Raw genomic sequence first — 16592 nt, 5'->3', positions numbered from 1 at the left:
GGGAATTTCTAGGATTTTAGGATGTTACTGTGATTTTAGGACGTTTCTAAGATTTTAGAACATAAGGGGCTTGTTTAGGGCGCGGGGATCCTTCACTGGCACTTTTTGATGAGCAAACTCTGTTTTATGCTGTTTCATGCACCCTGCCACTGTATGTCTAGCCAACCTAAGTACAAAACAGCTCCCAGTGTGAGTCACCTTGTTTTTTTTATTGTGCATTAGAGAATGGTTTAGGAGGGACCTGGCACCCTATGAGAAGTTGAGTATTACTCCATGAGAGATTATTTATTGATTTAAACATTACAAAATAGCAACAGGAGTATGATAAATTGCACACAGACTGTATAAGTTCATACAAACACCACTAGATGGCAGGAAACACGGTTTGCGTGGAAGCACCAGCACGAATTCACACCGTAGACGAACGTAGCAGCCAAAGATAATATATTTTGGTAAAGCGTGTCACTCTTTAGTTAAAAAATCAACAACACTCAAATACTAAAGAATCCATATCTGAACTATCCATGTCATAAATAATATTATTTACTTTTTAAAACTTCCCGAATGTGTTAGTATAGCAATGTAAGTTAAAAAACTATTAAATACATAGTATGTGCCTAGCGACGTTGGCTGTTGAATAAAATCAGAGTGAGAGCTCGTACGCTGTAAGACGATCTCCGTGTGTTAGCTAAACAGCATGACCTGTGTACCCCAATGACAGGACTTAAGATGGTGAAAATTTGCTTAACATTGCAGTCTTTTATTTAATTTACAGTAAAATAAACAAGGTAAGGTCTTAGTGGCGTCACTTTTATGTCAGTTTATGTATGCTGCTCTGTCGCTGTTTTCTATTTTGTAAAATGTTAGCCCAAGTAGTTTACATCAAGGCTAAATAACACTGTTAGCTTTCCTATCACTGTCTATACTGCGCAGGTGCTCAGAAAGTATACACAGTCCATGTATGATGTGTGTATATATATATATATATATATATATACTTGTAGTAAAAAATTAAAATTTACTTAGCTTTAAAAATCTTCTATATCCATAGAAGCTACACGGAGTCCCAGTATTCAGTGTTATTAACCATTCTGTGTCATTATTTAATGCTCAGCCCTGTCATTTACCACCTTAACAGACAATGTAACAGACAACAGTATTTTTTTATTGATTATAAAATTGGAATTTACATCATTCACTGGGACCAAATTGATATGAGAGCAGACAACAATGGCATGCTTCTTTATGGCGTATAGGTTTGATTTGTCTACTAATGTTTCCCTCTTTTTTTTTAATCAGGTTGAGGAAGTTTGAGAAGATGCCGGCCGGTGTGTCTTGGCCTCGGTACCTGAGGATGTTAAGTGCCAGTATACTGGCCATGTTTGCAGGAGCACAGGCAGTCCACATGTACTACCTACCTGATCTGGTGAGGGGCTAAATTAATCTTCCCTCCTAGTGGCCCGTCTGTATTTCCTGAAGATGATCTTTAGACTAAACCATTAACAAGTTCGCAAAGTGCTGGAATGCATTGAAACTATTATGATGTATCTTTTGTTTTGTTTGTTTTTGAAAAGTTTGGAGAATACAGAAAATCTTGCACAAGGAAATCACATACAACTGGCTGTCAGTACTGCTATTACTTATAGTGTAGTATGGGTTAGTGTATAGCTGAAGTATTCTTCTTTGTGTAAGTATTATCCTGTAATTCCCACTATGCGTACTATTCAAAGATGGGCTTATGGCCATATACTACATATACTACATATATATATAAGTGTATAAAACTAAATATTCATATACTTTTTTTTCTTTAAATTTATGAGCTGTAATTTATCTGGCTCTACTGTGTCACTATCTGCTCCAAAACTCTGGTGACACAAAGCTAGATTTTACAATTGATGTTTTATATCATTCACAGTTTTTTGTTGTCAGATTTTGTTAAGACTGCTGAAAACTAACTGACCAGTTATTACCAGTTTAACAGCGATTGCTGTTGTTTTCTTTCAGAGTATACCAGAGATCCCACCAAAGCCAGGGGAGCTGAAGACAGAGCTGCGGGGCTACAAAATCAGAGAAGAAGCTACTGCTGCGTTACAGCAACTGAAAACAGAACAAAAGGTGGACTGATGAGGAATTATACATCCTCTTTATGATGGACACTCAATCAAACCGACTATGTCCAATTTATTGCCAACAGTTAGAAGTTGCCACGTGCCGGCGAATAAAGTAAGTGCTTCATCCGCAGGTGGATATTTTCTGTGTGTGGTGTTTTCTTCTAATGGCGCAAATAGGAGTGGAACAAAATGCCACGCTGCTGGCGTCTGGCTGCTTGAAATAAGGATCTTATCTAAAACAAGATTGTTTGATTTATACAGCCATTTCTATCTTTGTGTCATCATCCTTTTTGGAATGTGTTTGCATTTTTTAATCGAGTGATGAAATATGTGTGACAGTAAGAGGACATGAATGCACCATAACTGCTGAAAACAGGAAGTCATTTTTGTTCTTTTCAAAAGTACATCTTTTGATTGTTTCTCCCATAGCAGATAAAATGTGTTAGAAATAAAAAATATTAAATTAAATTTTTGTCATTACTTTGTGTTAAATGTTAGTCATCTGTATGGAAAATGCAAAAAAACTTATATGTGATAATCGATTGTTTAAAGTAATTTATTAATCATAAATGCCAAACATTGTTTCCAGACTCTAAAATGGAAAGAAATGATGCTTCTCTCTCTATTTCATCATTGTAAGTTAATCAAATGTAAATTTTGGGTTCTGACTGTTGGTTAGACAAAACTCACAACATAAAGATGTGACTTTTGGCTTTAGGATCTTGTGATGGACATTTTTCTGTATTTATTTATTTTATTTTTTTATTTTACATGTAGTAGTGGTACTCAACCAGGACGTCTGGGGACAACCAGGGGTTATGCATAGTATTTTTCTTTCTGCTGAAAGAGTTTGTCCTACAAAATGTGTTCAAGGACCATTGGAAATTTGAAAATGCAACAATATTTCTGTTTTTACAGTTTCTGGCTATGATAAAAAGTGTAATTTTGGCAATTTTATTATCATGTGGGCATGTTCAATTTAAAAATTAGTGTTAAAATAAATACAAAATACAGCCAGTTAAAACTGTATGCTCTTTCCCTATCTGTTTAAAAAAATATTGGCATGCGTCCCCCTTTTTCACCACCCGCTCCCCTCTCATAAATAACAAGCAGTCCTTTATCTCTTTAACTACAGTTGACAGAGATGGAATTAAGATCTCAATTTTATCTTAAAACCAAAATCTTTTCAGATTGAGGTCCTTAAAACAAAACCTCATCAAGTAGGGGTCTGTAGGATAACCTATTGAGTATCAATTTAGGGGTCTATAAAGGTGGAGAAGTACTGGTATACGCCTAATCAGGTGAAAAAATAGTTCACAAATTTATTCTTCATAAGTGTAAATAATTGTAAAAATGGTTGAAATCTGTTTCACTGTAATCGCCAGGCGTTAGCGATGGACCTCGCAAGGATAAACAAGCGCAAATGTGCGTCTTTGTGTGCGCACGCGCCTCAACCGTTGGATGTGGTGTATCATAGCAACGCGTTTAAACAAAAGTGAAGTGGGAAAGATGGCGACGCAAAGGGAGAAAGACGCGGCAGATTATCTCAAGAAACACAAAATTATGGAGCTCATGGACAATCTGATCAGCATGCTCTTCTTTTACAGACCTGGTTGGAGTTTATTTATCTCTCATGTTATAGACAAAGTATCATGTGCTGATAGACGCAAGGTTTTTGACAGCTACCTAAAATTGTTACGTTGTGTTATGTAACTTTTCATAAATTTTACCGTATTTAACTGTATCTGTGCTTGATTGCATACTTTTCACTGTCTGCTAACGTGTTTGTAGATGGACAGAATTTACTTCACTGTAATAGGCAACATATTAACCTCGGTAACGTTAAAGGATATTGTCTATAATAACCTAAATTCTATTTTTTTAAAGGACACAATTACATATGGCAGACTGCCTTTAGCTGTAATGTGTATCACAGTTTGAGGTTACTGTTGACTCAGCGCAAATACAATGCTATTTATCCCTTGAATATACCCAGAAAGTATATTTAATTAAATCTCTGTTTTGTATTGCAGTGTTTTCCTAGTTTATCGTTCATACCAGGTTTTATTCTGTTGATGTTGTTTTGACTCATAATATTTTGGTTACTGCAAACTTTTCCTTAAAGTGTTGAAAAAAAAAAGTGTTTCTATTACTAGAAACACAAGGCATGTATCTCGGCAAAATCAACCTTAGTTGAAGCATGTTTCTTATTTTGCACAACAAATTAATATTCCCTACATAGAAAAGCATTGTATATCATGTCTCCATCTGCTGGTTTGCCATCACAATAAGAGTATGCATAATAAGATGTTATCACCACGACAGAAAAACTTGATGATCTCTCAAATTTGATGGGGCAAAAAACTGATATATCGATATCGGTATTGGTTATTGGTTAAATGAGTTGTTTTTATAGAGGCATATCGGATATCAGCAAAAAAAGAGGAAAAAAAGAAACAAACAAAAAAAAACGCATCTCAGTAGCAGTGGTTTATTATGATATCTGCTGTTTTTCAGAGAATCCCAGAGAGTTTCTTGTTGAGCAGCTGGAACAGCTGAAGAGATCTCGGGACAGTGGTGTCCCAGGGCCAAATCTGTTCAACGACACCAACCTGGATGCAGTCTTTGGGATACTGGACCCTGCTAATCAAGGACACATCACTTTTGAACAATACAAGCACGGTGAGCATGGGACATGAACACTCAATAAGGCCTTCTTGGGCACAAAGACTGACACCGTATACACTTTCAGTGTGACTAAACAAATTGTTATTTATATTGTCATTTCATGCACTTATTGGTCAGGTATTTATTCAGGTTTTTTTTCTTAGAACCGATAATATAAATAATATTTCATATAGAATAGCCTGTTTATTCATATGTCACCTGTAAGTACTTTTAGCTTGCCTAATTGTTCCTTCATACAGAAAAATGCAAAAATGACACTGTGGATTAAAACAAATACTCACAGAGCCTTCCCCGTCCCCACAGCTCTGACCACACTGGGCATAAAGGACATCAATGAATGTCCTGAAGGTGTAAACGAAGACAGAATATCCTTTGAGACTTTCAAAACAGAGGCGTAAGAGCAGCTTGTAAAGTCTTAACAGAATGACAAAGATGTTAATCACAGATTAAGATTTTAAAATGCACCATTATAATGAAGGCGTTTTTTTGTCTCATTTTGTTACAGGATGCAAGGCCTGCAGAAATGCTTAGCAACAGGTGAAAAACTGTGAACGTTTATGTTTTCTCCCTTAAGTGAAACTGTGTTTTGTAAAATTAGTACATTTTATATTGTTGTTATTAAACTGTTATACTAATATCAAATTTGTTAAAGTTACATTGCTGTGGAAATTTTTAAAACCTGGAAGTTGCTGCAAGAGATGGCACAGTGTCCTGGTGCAATATGTAATGAGATACAAGTGTTTAGTGAAAACTCTCAGCGAATAGGATATCTGAGTACATTTGACAGTATGCTTCCTAAGTCTACATCCCAGCTTCACATCCAACTCGGAATGATTATTTTCCATTTCTATTCTTATATTGAAATAAAACAATACTTTCAGTCTCACACACGAGAGACAGGCTATGGTATATGGTTTTAATAGGTCTACAAAAAATTATATGATTACTCTTGTAATTATAACTTTTTTCTCCTAAACTATACTGTTTGTTGTAATAAATCCATCTAACAATCCAATCTGGTCCTGGGTCTGTATCTCAAGCCAATCAAAAAGCACAAGTGTTCAGACACAGACGTTCAACATTTAATATAATTGTTTAATTTTTAATGTTTGTGTTTATTTATTTACAAAAACATGAAGTTATTTTTGTTGTCAGTTATATTTATTAGTGATAAATCTAATAATAATAACTTCATGTTTTTGTAAATAAATAAACACAAACATTAAACACAAATAGTGTTAGTAGAATTGTGGTTTTATAATTTTTTTTTTTTTTTTTTTTATACATTATTATTATTGTTATTATCTTACATTCCTTTTCTTTTTTCTGCTTTTCCCTTTTTTATTTATTTATTTATTTTTTAAAATTTATTTAACATTTTGCAGCGTTGGTGTGTTGAACGCGCCGCAGCAGAGGGCGTGGTCAGGAAGTGACATGGCCGACTCCTTATACGGAGCCCCGTCGCCTTTCTCCGGTTACTTGTAGGTTAAATTAGTTAGTCTTTTTCTACTCAGAGTTTCGTCCGTTTTCACGGGGACAGCACCCTGCGGAGCTCAGCATGGGCACCGTCCACGCCAGGGTAAGGAAAAGTCCGGTGACCGTGTCAGCTAGGATTTTGACCTCTCCGTGTGTTCAATTAGTTGTCAGACAGAGCGGCGACTGTGCAGCAAGAAAAGGCCATACTGTATATTCACCAAGGTCCAGCAAGGCTCAGGCTTTCAGCTCTGTGGCCACACACTCAGTTAATTATTGGTTATTTAGTTTTAATGTAAACACGTAAGGTGCCTTTAGTTTTAGACACAAAAAGACAGCAAGGGGAGTCATGACAGATTATAGTGGCTCCTCTCACTACTGCAGTCAGCACGCTGCCGGAAACAGCTTGTGCTTATGACTAAGTACCCCAGTTCTTATTTGTTGCTCTTATCCATTCATCTCTTTACAGAGCTGTAAGCAGGGTTTTACCAATACGGAGGTCCAAGGGCGTAAGTTTCATCTCAGCATTGGGGCTGGGGGGGGCATATGTAAAACTGGTGGTTTTGGGGGTCCTCCCCCAGTAAATGCTGAGCATCAAACACTTAATTTCCTGCCTTCTGGGGACATTTTCTTAACTAATTCCCTGAATCATGAATTCTCTGCATTAATGTAAAGTGTACATGTATTTAATTTTGTCAAAATAAGTGCTATTTTCATGTTTTTATTGGGGGGGCGTGGGGACAAATGCACGTTACAATGGTGCGTTCCACTTGTACTGGGAAGTTTGAATTTCCTAATTCCCAGTCAGAAGTGTCAACTGGAATACCCTCTGAAATTGGATTTCAAATTTAGAAAGTCAGCGGAAGTGCATCAACCCCGACCTCAAAGTCCAATATGACTGCTCTTTGCAACAATGGTCGTAAAAAGTTGTAGTAAAGTTGGGGTACCTGGTGGGTTGCTTACCTGGTAGAGTGGGGGCGTGTCCTCGTCACGGTGGCCCTGGCTTTGACTCTGGCCTGCAGCCCTCTGCTGCATGTCAATCTGCTCGCTCCCATTTTCACACTTCAGCTTTCCCACACAATTAAGGTAAAAAGCCCAAAACAAAAAATCCCCAAAAAGCTGTCGTAACATACTGTTAATTAACACATCTATCTTACTTGAGTCTTTCTAAACCAGTCATACACACACAGTGCTGTCCAACTTCTGTCTTTTGACATGTTGTTCAACGTTTTTATGCACAAAATACAGCGTAATGCGTTGTTTGCAACTGGCATTACTAACAATCAGTGGCTAACCTGGCTTAGAATAGTATTGCTTACAACAACTTGGCACGTCTCGTTGAACCTGAACGTAATCGACTTGGGTGTGATGTCATTACCAGCTCCAACTTCCAAGGCAAATGGATCACAGCATAAATATTTAGGGGAAATGGAAAGTTTTGTACTTGTCCTTTTCCTTCAATCACTTGATTTTGATTTTGGGACACATTTAAGCAATAACCCATGTAACATGTTCCATTTTCCTCATCACATGTCCTCACCAATATCCCAATAGTTATATATATATGTACAGTATGTGTGATATTGACACAGCCGGGTCACCAACTGAACACATTTTAACAGCTCAAATATAATTTCTGTTTAAAAAAAAAAGATCCAAAACAGTTAGCAAATATTTGGATGACAGGAAATTAGTCAGCAGATATTTTGGTTATCTATTAGTTATTTTAAGTAATTTTTCTACTAAAAAATATCAGTCATTCTCTGGTTTCAGCTTCTTCACTGTGAGGATTTCCTGCTTATCTCTTTTTAATTGGTTGCAAATGGTAGATCTTTTTGGTCATGTAGTTGGACAGTAAACAAAGACATTTGCAGATATTGTCATGGACTATAGGAAACTGTGATGGACATTTGTTAAACATTTTACAGACCAAATGATTAATCTAATGAGTGAATAATCAGCACATTAAGTGACAGTAAAAAATAATAGTTAGTTGTATCCTTACTGTGCTGCTGGGAACTTAACAGTTATGGAGAAAACTTAAGTCCCAGGAGTAAACACACTGATTAAGACTCAGCAAAAGAATACTCAACATGTATAGCATGTGTGTAAATATAGACGGTTAACTCTTCATGAACACCCGAAATTTCCAGAAAAAGAGCATAACCCCAGTTTCCTTAAAGGTATATACAGCCATTAAGATCTTATAGTCTCTCATTTGCTTATTTAAATTCATCCATCACACTTGTTTAAAACATATTATTAACTCTTGATTGTGATTGTAACTATTTTTCGTCGTGTTTTGTGTTGCAGAGCCTGGACCCTCTGCCCATGCAAGGGCCAGAGCTAGGAGTTCAGCCAGACGACATCGAAGCTCCAGAGATTGATCGCGAGCCGAAGCAAGAAGTTCTTGAAAACAAGGATGTAAGATTTGTTTTGTTACACCACAGTCACACACTAGGACTCTCACATTACCAGACCTGTCTCCACACTATATCTGCGCTTTGGCGAATAAGAATAAGTTATTCCTGTGTTCATATCCACACCACAATTCAGTATGAAATAGCCACTTTAAAAAAAAAAAAGATTATTTCTGTAAATGAGATTATTAAAACAATAAAACTGGACTCAGTCATTTCAATTCATTTGGCTCAGAGTTTGTCAGTCAATATACTGTTTTTTGGCTGTTTTTAGTGTTCCTCATGCTGTCTGTCTCTTCTGTTTTTCAGGTTGTAGTTCAACGAGTCCACATAGATGGGCTGGGAAGAACAAAGGAGGACCTGTTGACTTATGAAATCGCAGAAGTTTTCCAGGCGAAGAATTTGATTGATGTAGGTGCATGTTAATACAGCTGCGTAATGAATGCTTGTTTGATTTATGAATAGAAATGGAACCTCTCATTCTGTTTGTACAGATTTATGCATGCGAGTAACTGTTAATGGCATCAACACCTGGTGTAATCTGTTCTGCAGGTGATGCGAAAGTCCCATGAAGCCCGACAGAAGCTGCTGCGTCTCGGTATCTTCAGAAAAGTTGAAGTTGTTATTGATACCTCACGAGGTACTGTCAATCACTGCATGGCTTTATGATTACACATCAGGCACTTTGTGAAATTGGGATGTACATTCATTATCTGACATGTTGTTCTGAGTGTCAATATTTTGTTTGTCTAATCTTCTCTTCAGGTGAGGATGCTCTTCCTAACGGCCTCGACGTGACGTTTGAAGTCACTGAGCTGAGACGGCTGACAGGCAGCTACAACACCATGGTTGGAAACAATGAAGGAAGCATGGTAAGCGTCATGATAGCTCACACCACTGTCTACTCTCTGATAGGGAGCAATCCAACCATAAATACATAAATACACATACTTCATTGTTTCCAAATTGAGAAATTCTTGTATTACAACAGCAAGTTATTCAGGCATAGCAGGTAGGTGATAGCGGTAAATGTACAGTATGAATATATGTATATAATGTATATAATGTGTGTGTGTATGTGTGTGTATGTATGTATGTATGTATGTATATAAAAACTTACATATACTGGACATACTTAATAAGTTGTCTATCTGTAGAATATCATAACAATACAGGCTAAATATGCAAACCAACAACTACTACAGCAGGGATACGCAACTTTCTGAGGGCATTTTTAGGGTTTTAGGACATTTCTAGATTTTGAGGACATTTTTGAGATTTTAGGACATTTATAGGATTTCAGGACATTCCTAAGATTTTAGCATGTTGCTACGATTTTAGGACATTTCTTGGATTTTGGGACATTAGGTGCTTAGTTCGGTTGTCTGTCGGGGGTTGCGGGGGATCTACCACTGTCACTTTTTTTGCTGAACAAGCTCCTTGGTGATGCTGTATTATGCACTGGCATACTGAGTTAAAGACACTTTACCATTTTTTCCTATACAGATCATTTCCAATGAGTGCTTTCTTTTGAAGCACTGGTTTGATGTGTTTTTCCACGCATTCATTTTTTCAGACAGATTGAGTTAAAAGTTCAGTTTGGCTGTCTCTAAATACAGAATGGAAACTCTGATCATCTCACCTGCTTTCATTTCAGGTACTGGGTCTGAAGTTACCCAATGTATTCGGTCGGGCAGAGAAAATGACTTTTCAGTTCTCCTACGGCACCAAAGAGACATCCTATGGCCTGTCCTTCTTCAAACCGCAACCAGGAAACTTTGAACGAAAGTAAGACATGAACAGTTTCATATATAATGTCAGCGTTTTTGGGTCTCACACCTTGATGCACAGTGTTCATGTTTGTCTACTGTGTCTGCAGGAAGTCTTATTGTTTTGCTATAAGTTCTGCAGTTCATCTTACTGCTGTCATTAGCATTGGTCATCAGGCAGATGTGGTGACTCTCCTGGTACTTGAACTTTAGATTTTGGTCCAACATTGAGGCAGTATATGCCTGATCAATCAATTCAGTTTCTATATATGCATATATTTGGGAATTCAAAGGAATCTGAGTGGGGTATTGCCATTTATTCTTTCCTTTTTTTCATTTTCAGTATCACACTAAACATGTACAAGGTAACAGGTCAGTTTCCATGGAGTTCACTGAGGGAGACAGATCGAGGCATCTCTGGAGAACTTAGCGTAAATATGTTTTTCTATTCATTAACCCTTTTTTTCTCACAATTTGTGTTTTTTTTCAGTCAAAGAATGTTGTTGTTGTGCCTCCTTGCACATGCATGAAGTGAATTAACACATTTAGGTTGTATTGAAACATGAATGACAAAATATCCATAAAAATTCACCATAAGAAACATCAAACGGTTTGTAAGGGACAATAAAGTCCAGTCCTGGGCTGGAGATTTCTGCTTTAAAAACATGGATTGCTAATATTTTCTTACCATTTATTAAAGGATAATAAAATAGGCCTACAAATAAGAAGCCTTTTGCTGAGCCATTATTTTTCCTATGTTTTGAGAAAACAACATATGCTTTGTTTCAAACAATGCATGCTCATTTACTGCATGAGATCTGTCTTAACAAGAATAATAAACTGGTGTCTATTACTAATTTACCTCCCACAGTTTCCTCTGTGGAAGACCAGCCAAACCCTGAAGTGGGAGGGAGTGTGGAGAGAGCTCGGCTGTCTGGCTCGCACTGCTTCGTTTGCCGTCCGAGAGGAGAGCGGCCATTCCCTCAAGTCGTCTCTTTCGGTAATTTTCTCTTACTTTACATTGAAAATTTTATTGTGGGCTTTGAAAATAACTGAGGACTTTCATATAATCTGTTGTAAGAGACTTAACGGCAGAGCTGTTATTCTGTGCTTATGTTAGAGTTTTCGGGGGGTTTTCCGCACACCTCATTCCAAAAACACTGTGTGGGGGACAAATGGTGTATTTGATGTATGTTTAAAAAGTGGGATAGGACTAAATATCCAAGAAGACGCTGTCGTAATAAACTAGCATTTAGAAGTAGGTGTGAACAGTGACATTCTGTTTTTCAGCATTCGATGATCATTGATACCAGAAACTCCTCCATCCTTCCCAGGAAAGGTGGCCTGTTGAAGATCCATCAGGTCTGTTGTCAAACATTAGAAGGTAACTTAGGTATTTTTTCAACATGGCGCCTATATCCCACATGTTTTTGTGTCCAAGCGACTAATAGGAACAGCAGTTTTTGAAATTATTCCAGTATTGAGCAAGAGGGCTGCAGCTGGCAGAGGTAAAACAGGCTGCAATGTTACCACTTAAGTCATTTTTGCACCCTCACATAACATTGGTCAAGAAAGTGCTTTTTTTTGCTTTTGCTACTGACAGTCTCACATTGGGGTCTGACAACATTATGCAAAGATCCCTGCAAAGGTCCGAATTTGTTAAAGAGTAAGATCCTTTTTTGTTAAAGCAGAAATGGCCCAAAAATCGGCATCACTAAACTCATTAGTCGTAGTATGGATCCTTTCCATAATGTTGTCAGACACTTAATAATAATAATAATCTGAGCCTATCAGTGCCAAAACTACTGACGTAAACTGACGGTGCCGTGTGGTTACACTGCAGCCTTATTCACCAGTGCAGCCCGCTCAATACTGGACCACTTTCAAAAACTGTTACTCCCATTAGTCACAAAAACATTGGGAAATAGAGTCCATACTGAAAACATACAGAAGTTAACCTTTAAGCCAGAGCTTTTTCAATAATGTGTTAAAACAATATGACTTGCCTCGTACACCAGGTTGATGTTTTTTGTTGTGGTTGTCTAGGAACTTGCTGGTTACACTGGGGGAGACGCCAGTTTCCTGAAGGAGGACTTTGAGATCCAGCTCAACAAAACACTCTTCTGGGACTCAGTGAGATTCTACATTTTACATTATTTTATCCTGAGGCCTGAAACAACGCAGTTTAACTTCAAACACTTTTACTGGGCCAAAGCACAAGGTCCTAGAAAAAAATTCAGAAATATACCCAGGGCTTTTTGTGGGAATAGTCTATTAGCAAAAAAAAAAAATTAACTAAATGACTAGCAGATTAATTTCTGAAAACTTGAAGTGGTCCTTTGTTATCTGGGCATACATTTATGTCAAAAAACAAAAACATAACATACTTCTTTGGTTATTTTAATGTTTATGCCTTTTTGTGCATGACTCAAGCTCTTGCAACCCTTTGACTTTCTGCTCCAGGTCCTCTCTGCCTCATTGTGGGGCGGTTTGCTCCTACCCATCGGTGACAAGCCAACAAGCATAGCAGACAGGTACAGAAATACAAAACAATGCACCATCCTATTACCATTATCCACAGGGCCGGGGGCGTTGAAGTCTTGATACTCAAGACAGTTTTAACCCTTTTTCACTTAAATTTGTTTACATTTAGGCAAATTGGCACAATCAAAAGTATGAATTAATTTTTAGTAGTTCCTGTTTGCAGTGTACCCATGGTTATCCAGACAACTATCACTGCGTTACTTTGATACTGAAATAACTTTGAGACTTTGTGTTTCACAGGACACACAAGACACTCTTTATAAGTTCTGTACTTATAAAGAGTGTCTTTTTTCTACAATGTCTCAGTGAATTTATTTGAAATTGAGATATTATATACCATGTTGTATGTCACTTAAAAGTGTAAGTCACATTGAATCTAAAAATATTTGTATCACGTATGTGTGTTCAGATTTGACTGAGTTAAGTACAGTTTTTTTACACAAATTGCTGCAGTTGTGCAACCTACGGTAAATTATATTTAAAACCTAATTAACTTTAGGGTTCTTTCTGTAATCCCCGACAGCTCACAGCTGTATTACACACTGTATGTTTTGTGTCTCTTTGTCGGCCTCTCAGGTTCTATCTAGGTGGCCCCACCAGTATCAGGGGATTCAGTATGTACAGTATGGGCCCACAGAGTGAAGGTGAGACATAACAGTGGCTCCGTTTCTTAGTAACCAGACTGAAGTTTGATGGTTATTTGAAAAGTTTTGTGCTTGAATTATTGGTATGGCAGGTGACTACCTGGGAGGAGAGGGCTACTGGGCCGGAGGCCTCCACCTCTACACCCCTCTACCCTTCAGACCAGGCAGGGGGGGCTTTGGCGACCTCTTCAGAACGCACTTCTTCCTGAATGCCGGAAACCTTTGTAACCTCAACTATGGTGAGTAGTTGGACACAGAGCAAGTGCAATGTTTTATGGACCGCCTGACCTATACGACTGAAGAGCTCAAACTGTTGATGTAGTATTTTACCATTGTTTTCTGTCTGACTGAGGTTCTGTGCCTTTTTTCTTAGGTGAGGGGCCACAAGCACATTTGAAGAAACTGGCAGAATGCATCCGCTGGTCATATGGACTGGGCATTGTGCTGCGTTTGGGGAACATTGCCAGGCTGGAGCTGAATTACTGCATTCCCATGGGAGTCCAGAGTGGAGACAGGTAGGGCTGGCTGCTTTTACGTGGGATGATTTACTCTGAAGACATTTCAGGCACACTAGGTGATCATGACCCCCCCCCCCCGCCCACCCGCAAACAGGCAATGAAGAATTAAGTCAGAAATTACCAGCATAGATCAAACAATCACGTTTAAATGATTGCTCAGCTCACACAGTGTAACTCACACGTCTGTTTACATGTGTGAATTAATTAAGGACTTATCAAACCAAATACTGTCAGTATTAAGCAGTGCTAAGCACTTTGTGTACAATCATGTAGATAGTAATGATAACATTACATTCACGTGATAAGAGCATTCTTTCAAGAGACACGTCCCATGTCTAGTATCCATAACATGCACTTAGAATAATCTGATTCATGGTTTACTGTGATATCGATCTCAACAAACTCTCTCTGTTCCTTGCAGGATATGTGATGGCATCCAGTTTGGAGCTGGAATCAGATTCCTGTGAAACCACATTTCTTGGATCTGGAACTTCTAGTGTTTCAACATGCATTTTATGTCAGAAACATTTTATTGGAAAAGGAAATTGCTTGTACAGAATTGTTGTTGCGACTTATTAGTTCAATAAAAGTGTTTGCACTGATTATCTGTTTTGGTGGAGCTCTGTTTTTATCATATCCGTTCAGAGGTCAAATACAGAACTCATAATCAGGGTCACATTGTGTATAAAAAGTTCACAAAAGCATGCACAGTCAAGTGACAAAAAAAAACAGGTGCTGGACAAGATAATGCAAGAGAAGAGCATGTCTGTCTGATGAAGAGTATGTAGCTCAGGACGGCACCTTGGTGGTTAGGATGAATATTTATGGGAGCATAATGTAGCGTGCAGACATTTTTTCCTCACATTACTGTGCACACCATACAGTATAGCAAGTCAAATACATCAACAGACTGTTGCCCATAAGCCTGAGTCTGCCATAAGATGAAAATATAGTTTTCAATGTTATTTATTCATCAAAAATCTCCACTGCTTGAATGGAAAGATGTTGGAGGTTAAAAAAACAAACAAGTTTCAGCAACCAAAACTAAGTTGGTTTGCGTATAAAAGGAATTTGTCTCAGAGTTGGTGCATAATTATGAATATACTGCAAAAGTCAAGAGGCACAAAATAATATAGAAAAACAACAGAAAATGTGGAAAATAAGAAATATGTAAAAATACACCGGTTTCTTCAGTGGTAGAACAGTTTTGTGCAAAAATGTGCAAAATTATGACTAGTGGATTCGCATAAATCCACAGTATGAAGGGGGTTAGGGTAAGAGTCTGTCAGTGGGGTCCTGATGCTTGTTGAATACATACATCCAAAACAAAAAGAAAGTAGTAAACCCCACAGAGTTTTAAGGTCAACCTAACATTCCAACATTGGGTAGATGACTTTTTTGTTTGTTTGTTTTTTGCCTTGATTAAGATTTCAGAAATGAATAATCAATGCATATTATACATTTCAGAGAATTAGCCTATAAGCATTTGACATCTCATTAGAAAAAAATTAAAATGTCTGTAAGAAGCACTGTAAAAAAAAGTAGAATACGAATACTTTAAATATAACACATACAAATACAATAATAACATTAATTAATTAATATTCTATCAATACAAGTGACGTTCATGCATTTTCTTTTCAAACTTTGACACATTCAACACATGCATTACATATTTTCAAATAAATGTTTTATAACAAATAATTCATAATTAAAAGAAATAAATTGCACAATAAATAAAATGTAGATGAAATAAAGAAACTTAACAAAAATAAAAACCTTTAGGGCCTGCTTAAAAGATTGAATTAAACTGAAATGTCTAAATAATCTAATGGTTTTTGCCAATTTAAAATTGATTTCAAAAATTTCAATTGTCAAGTATTTCTCTATAATAAGTATCCCTTAAAAATGTAAAAGGAGAATAGTTTATATAATCCAAATATATGTATTTAATATTTTGCAAAAAAGTGTTATGATATAAAATTTGTATATTAACTTTTCATCAGCTAAGACATTGGAATTTTTAAAAATGAGAAATAATAAATTACGTTAGTGTGACATCATTTCAGAAATGTTCTCAAAAGTATGAATGAATGAATATTTTATTTAGAACATGGAAACATAACAAAACAGGGAAAATAAAAAGTTAGACCAAAAAATTGAATATACAAAATAAAAGAATAGAAAATAATCAATCAATCTACAAGCACGTGATCAATAGTTTCTTTTTTACAATTACAAAAAGTGCATTTGTTGCTCACATTTTGGAAAGAAATTACAGATATTAGCTTTAACTTGGTAGTACACAGACATACATCTGTTAACATGTTATTTGAACCTCTAACATAAAAGTAGAATACAAATAATTTAAATATAACAAATAAAATAAAGAAAATGTGAGTTCTGTCAATACCAAGCCACA

General features: G+C 36.8%; 3 protein-coding genes across 5 annotated transcripts; all 3 read left to right on the top strand.

Annotated features, from left to right (window-relative positions):
- The first annotated feature begins 689 nt into the window (after positions 1 to 689).
- On the top strand, positions 690 to 2831 carry c11h12orf73 (chromosome 11 C12orf73 homolog). Its single transcript, XM_042496592.1, has 3 exons — positions 690 to 788; positions 1300 to 1426; positions 2008 to 2831. The coding sequence occupies exons 2-3, from the start codon at positions 1319 to 1321 to the stop codon at positions 2125 to 2127; spliced, it is 228 nt and encodes a 75-aa protein (XP_042352526.1). The 5' UTR covers positions 690 to 788; positions 1300 to 1318; the 3' UTR covers positions 2128 to 2831.
- Positions 2832 to 3228: 397 nt separating this feature from the next.
- On the top strand, positions 3229 to 6247 carry si:dkey-42p14.3 (EF-hand calcium-binding domain-containing protein 10). 2 transcript variants are annotated; one of them, XM_042496589.1, is made up of 5 exons: positions 3229 to 3726; positions 4632 to 4796; positions 5106 to 5196; positions 5308 to 5339; positions 6188 to 6247. In XM_042496589.1, exons 1-5 carry the CDS (start codon positions 3576 to 3578, stop codon positions 6199 to 6201), a joined length of 453 nt encoding a protein of 150 aa, XP_042352523.1. In that variant the 5' UTR covers positions 3229 to 3575; the 3' UTR covers positions 6202 to 6247. The 2 variants fall into 2 exon arrangements, with proteins under 2 accessions (XP_042352523.1, XP_042352524.1); XM_042496590.1 differs by lacking the exon at positions 6188 to 6247 and having other exon boundaries at positions 5308 to 5353.
- A 3-nt stretch (positions 6248 to 6250) lies between these two features.
- Positions 6251 to 14773, top strand: samm50 (SAMM50 sorting and assembly machinery component). Of its 2 annotated transcripts, none has more exons than XM_042496587.1 (15): positions 6251 to 6381; positions 8589 to 8699; positions 9005 to 9106; positions 9248 to 9335; positions 9461 to 9567; positions 10353 to 10483; positions 10808 to 10895; positions 11336 to 11464; positions 11755 to 11826; positions 12511 to 12597; positions 12928 to 12998; positions 13585 to 13652; positions 13736 to 13891; positions 14026 to 14167; positions 14592 to 14773. In XM_042496587.1, exons 1-15 carry the CDS (start codon positions 6361 to 6363, stop codon positions 14635 to 14637), a joined length of 1419 nt encoding a protein of 472 aa, XP_042352521.1. In that variant the 5' UTR covers positions 6251 to 6360; the 3' UTR covers positions 14638 to 14773. The 2 variants fall into 2 exon arrangements, with proteins under 2 accessions (XP_042352521.1, XP_042352522.1); XM_042496588.1 differs by having other exon boundaries at positions 6252 to 6381; positions 13745 to 13891.
- Positions 14774 to 16592: the final 1819 nt, after the last annotated feature.

Source organism: Plectropomus leopardus, chromosome 11, assembly GCF_008729295.1.
Source record: "Plectropomus leopardus isolate mb chromosome 11, YSFRI_Pleo_2.0, whole genome shotgun sequence".
Lineage (NCBI taxonomy): Eukaryota > Metazoa > Chordata > Actinopteri > Perciformes > Serranidae > Plectropomus > Plectropomus leopardus.
The sequence above is the reverse complement of the archived record's forward strand: the minus strand, read 5'-3'. Positions and strand labels throughout refer to the sequence as shown.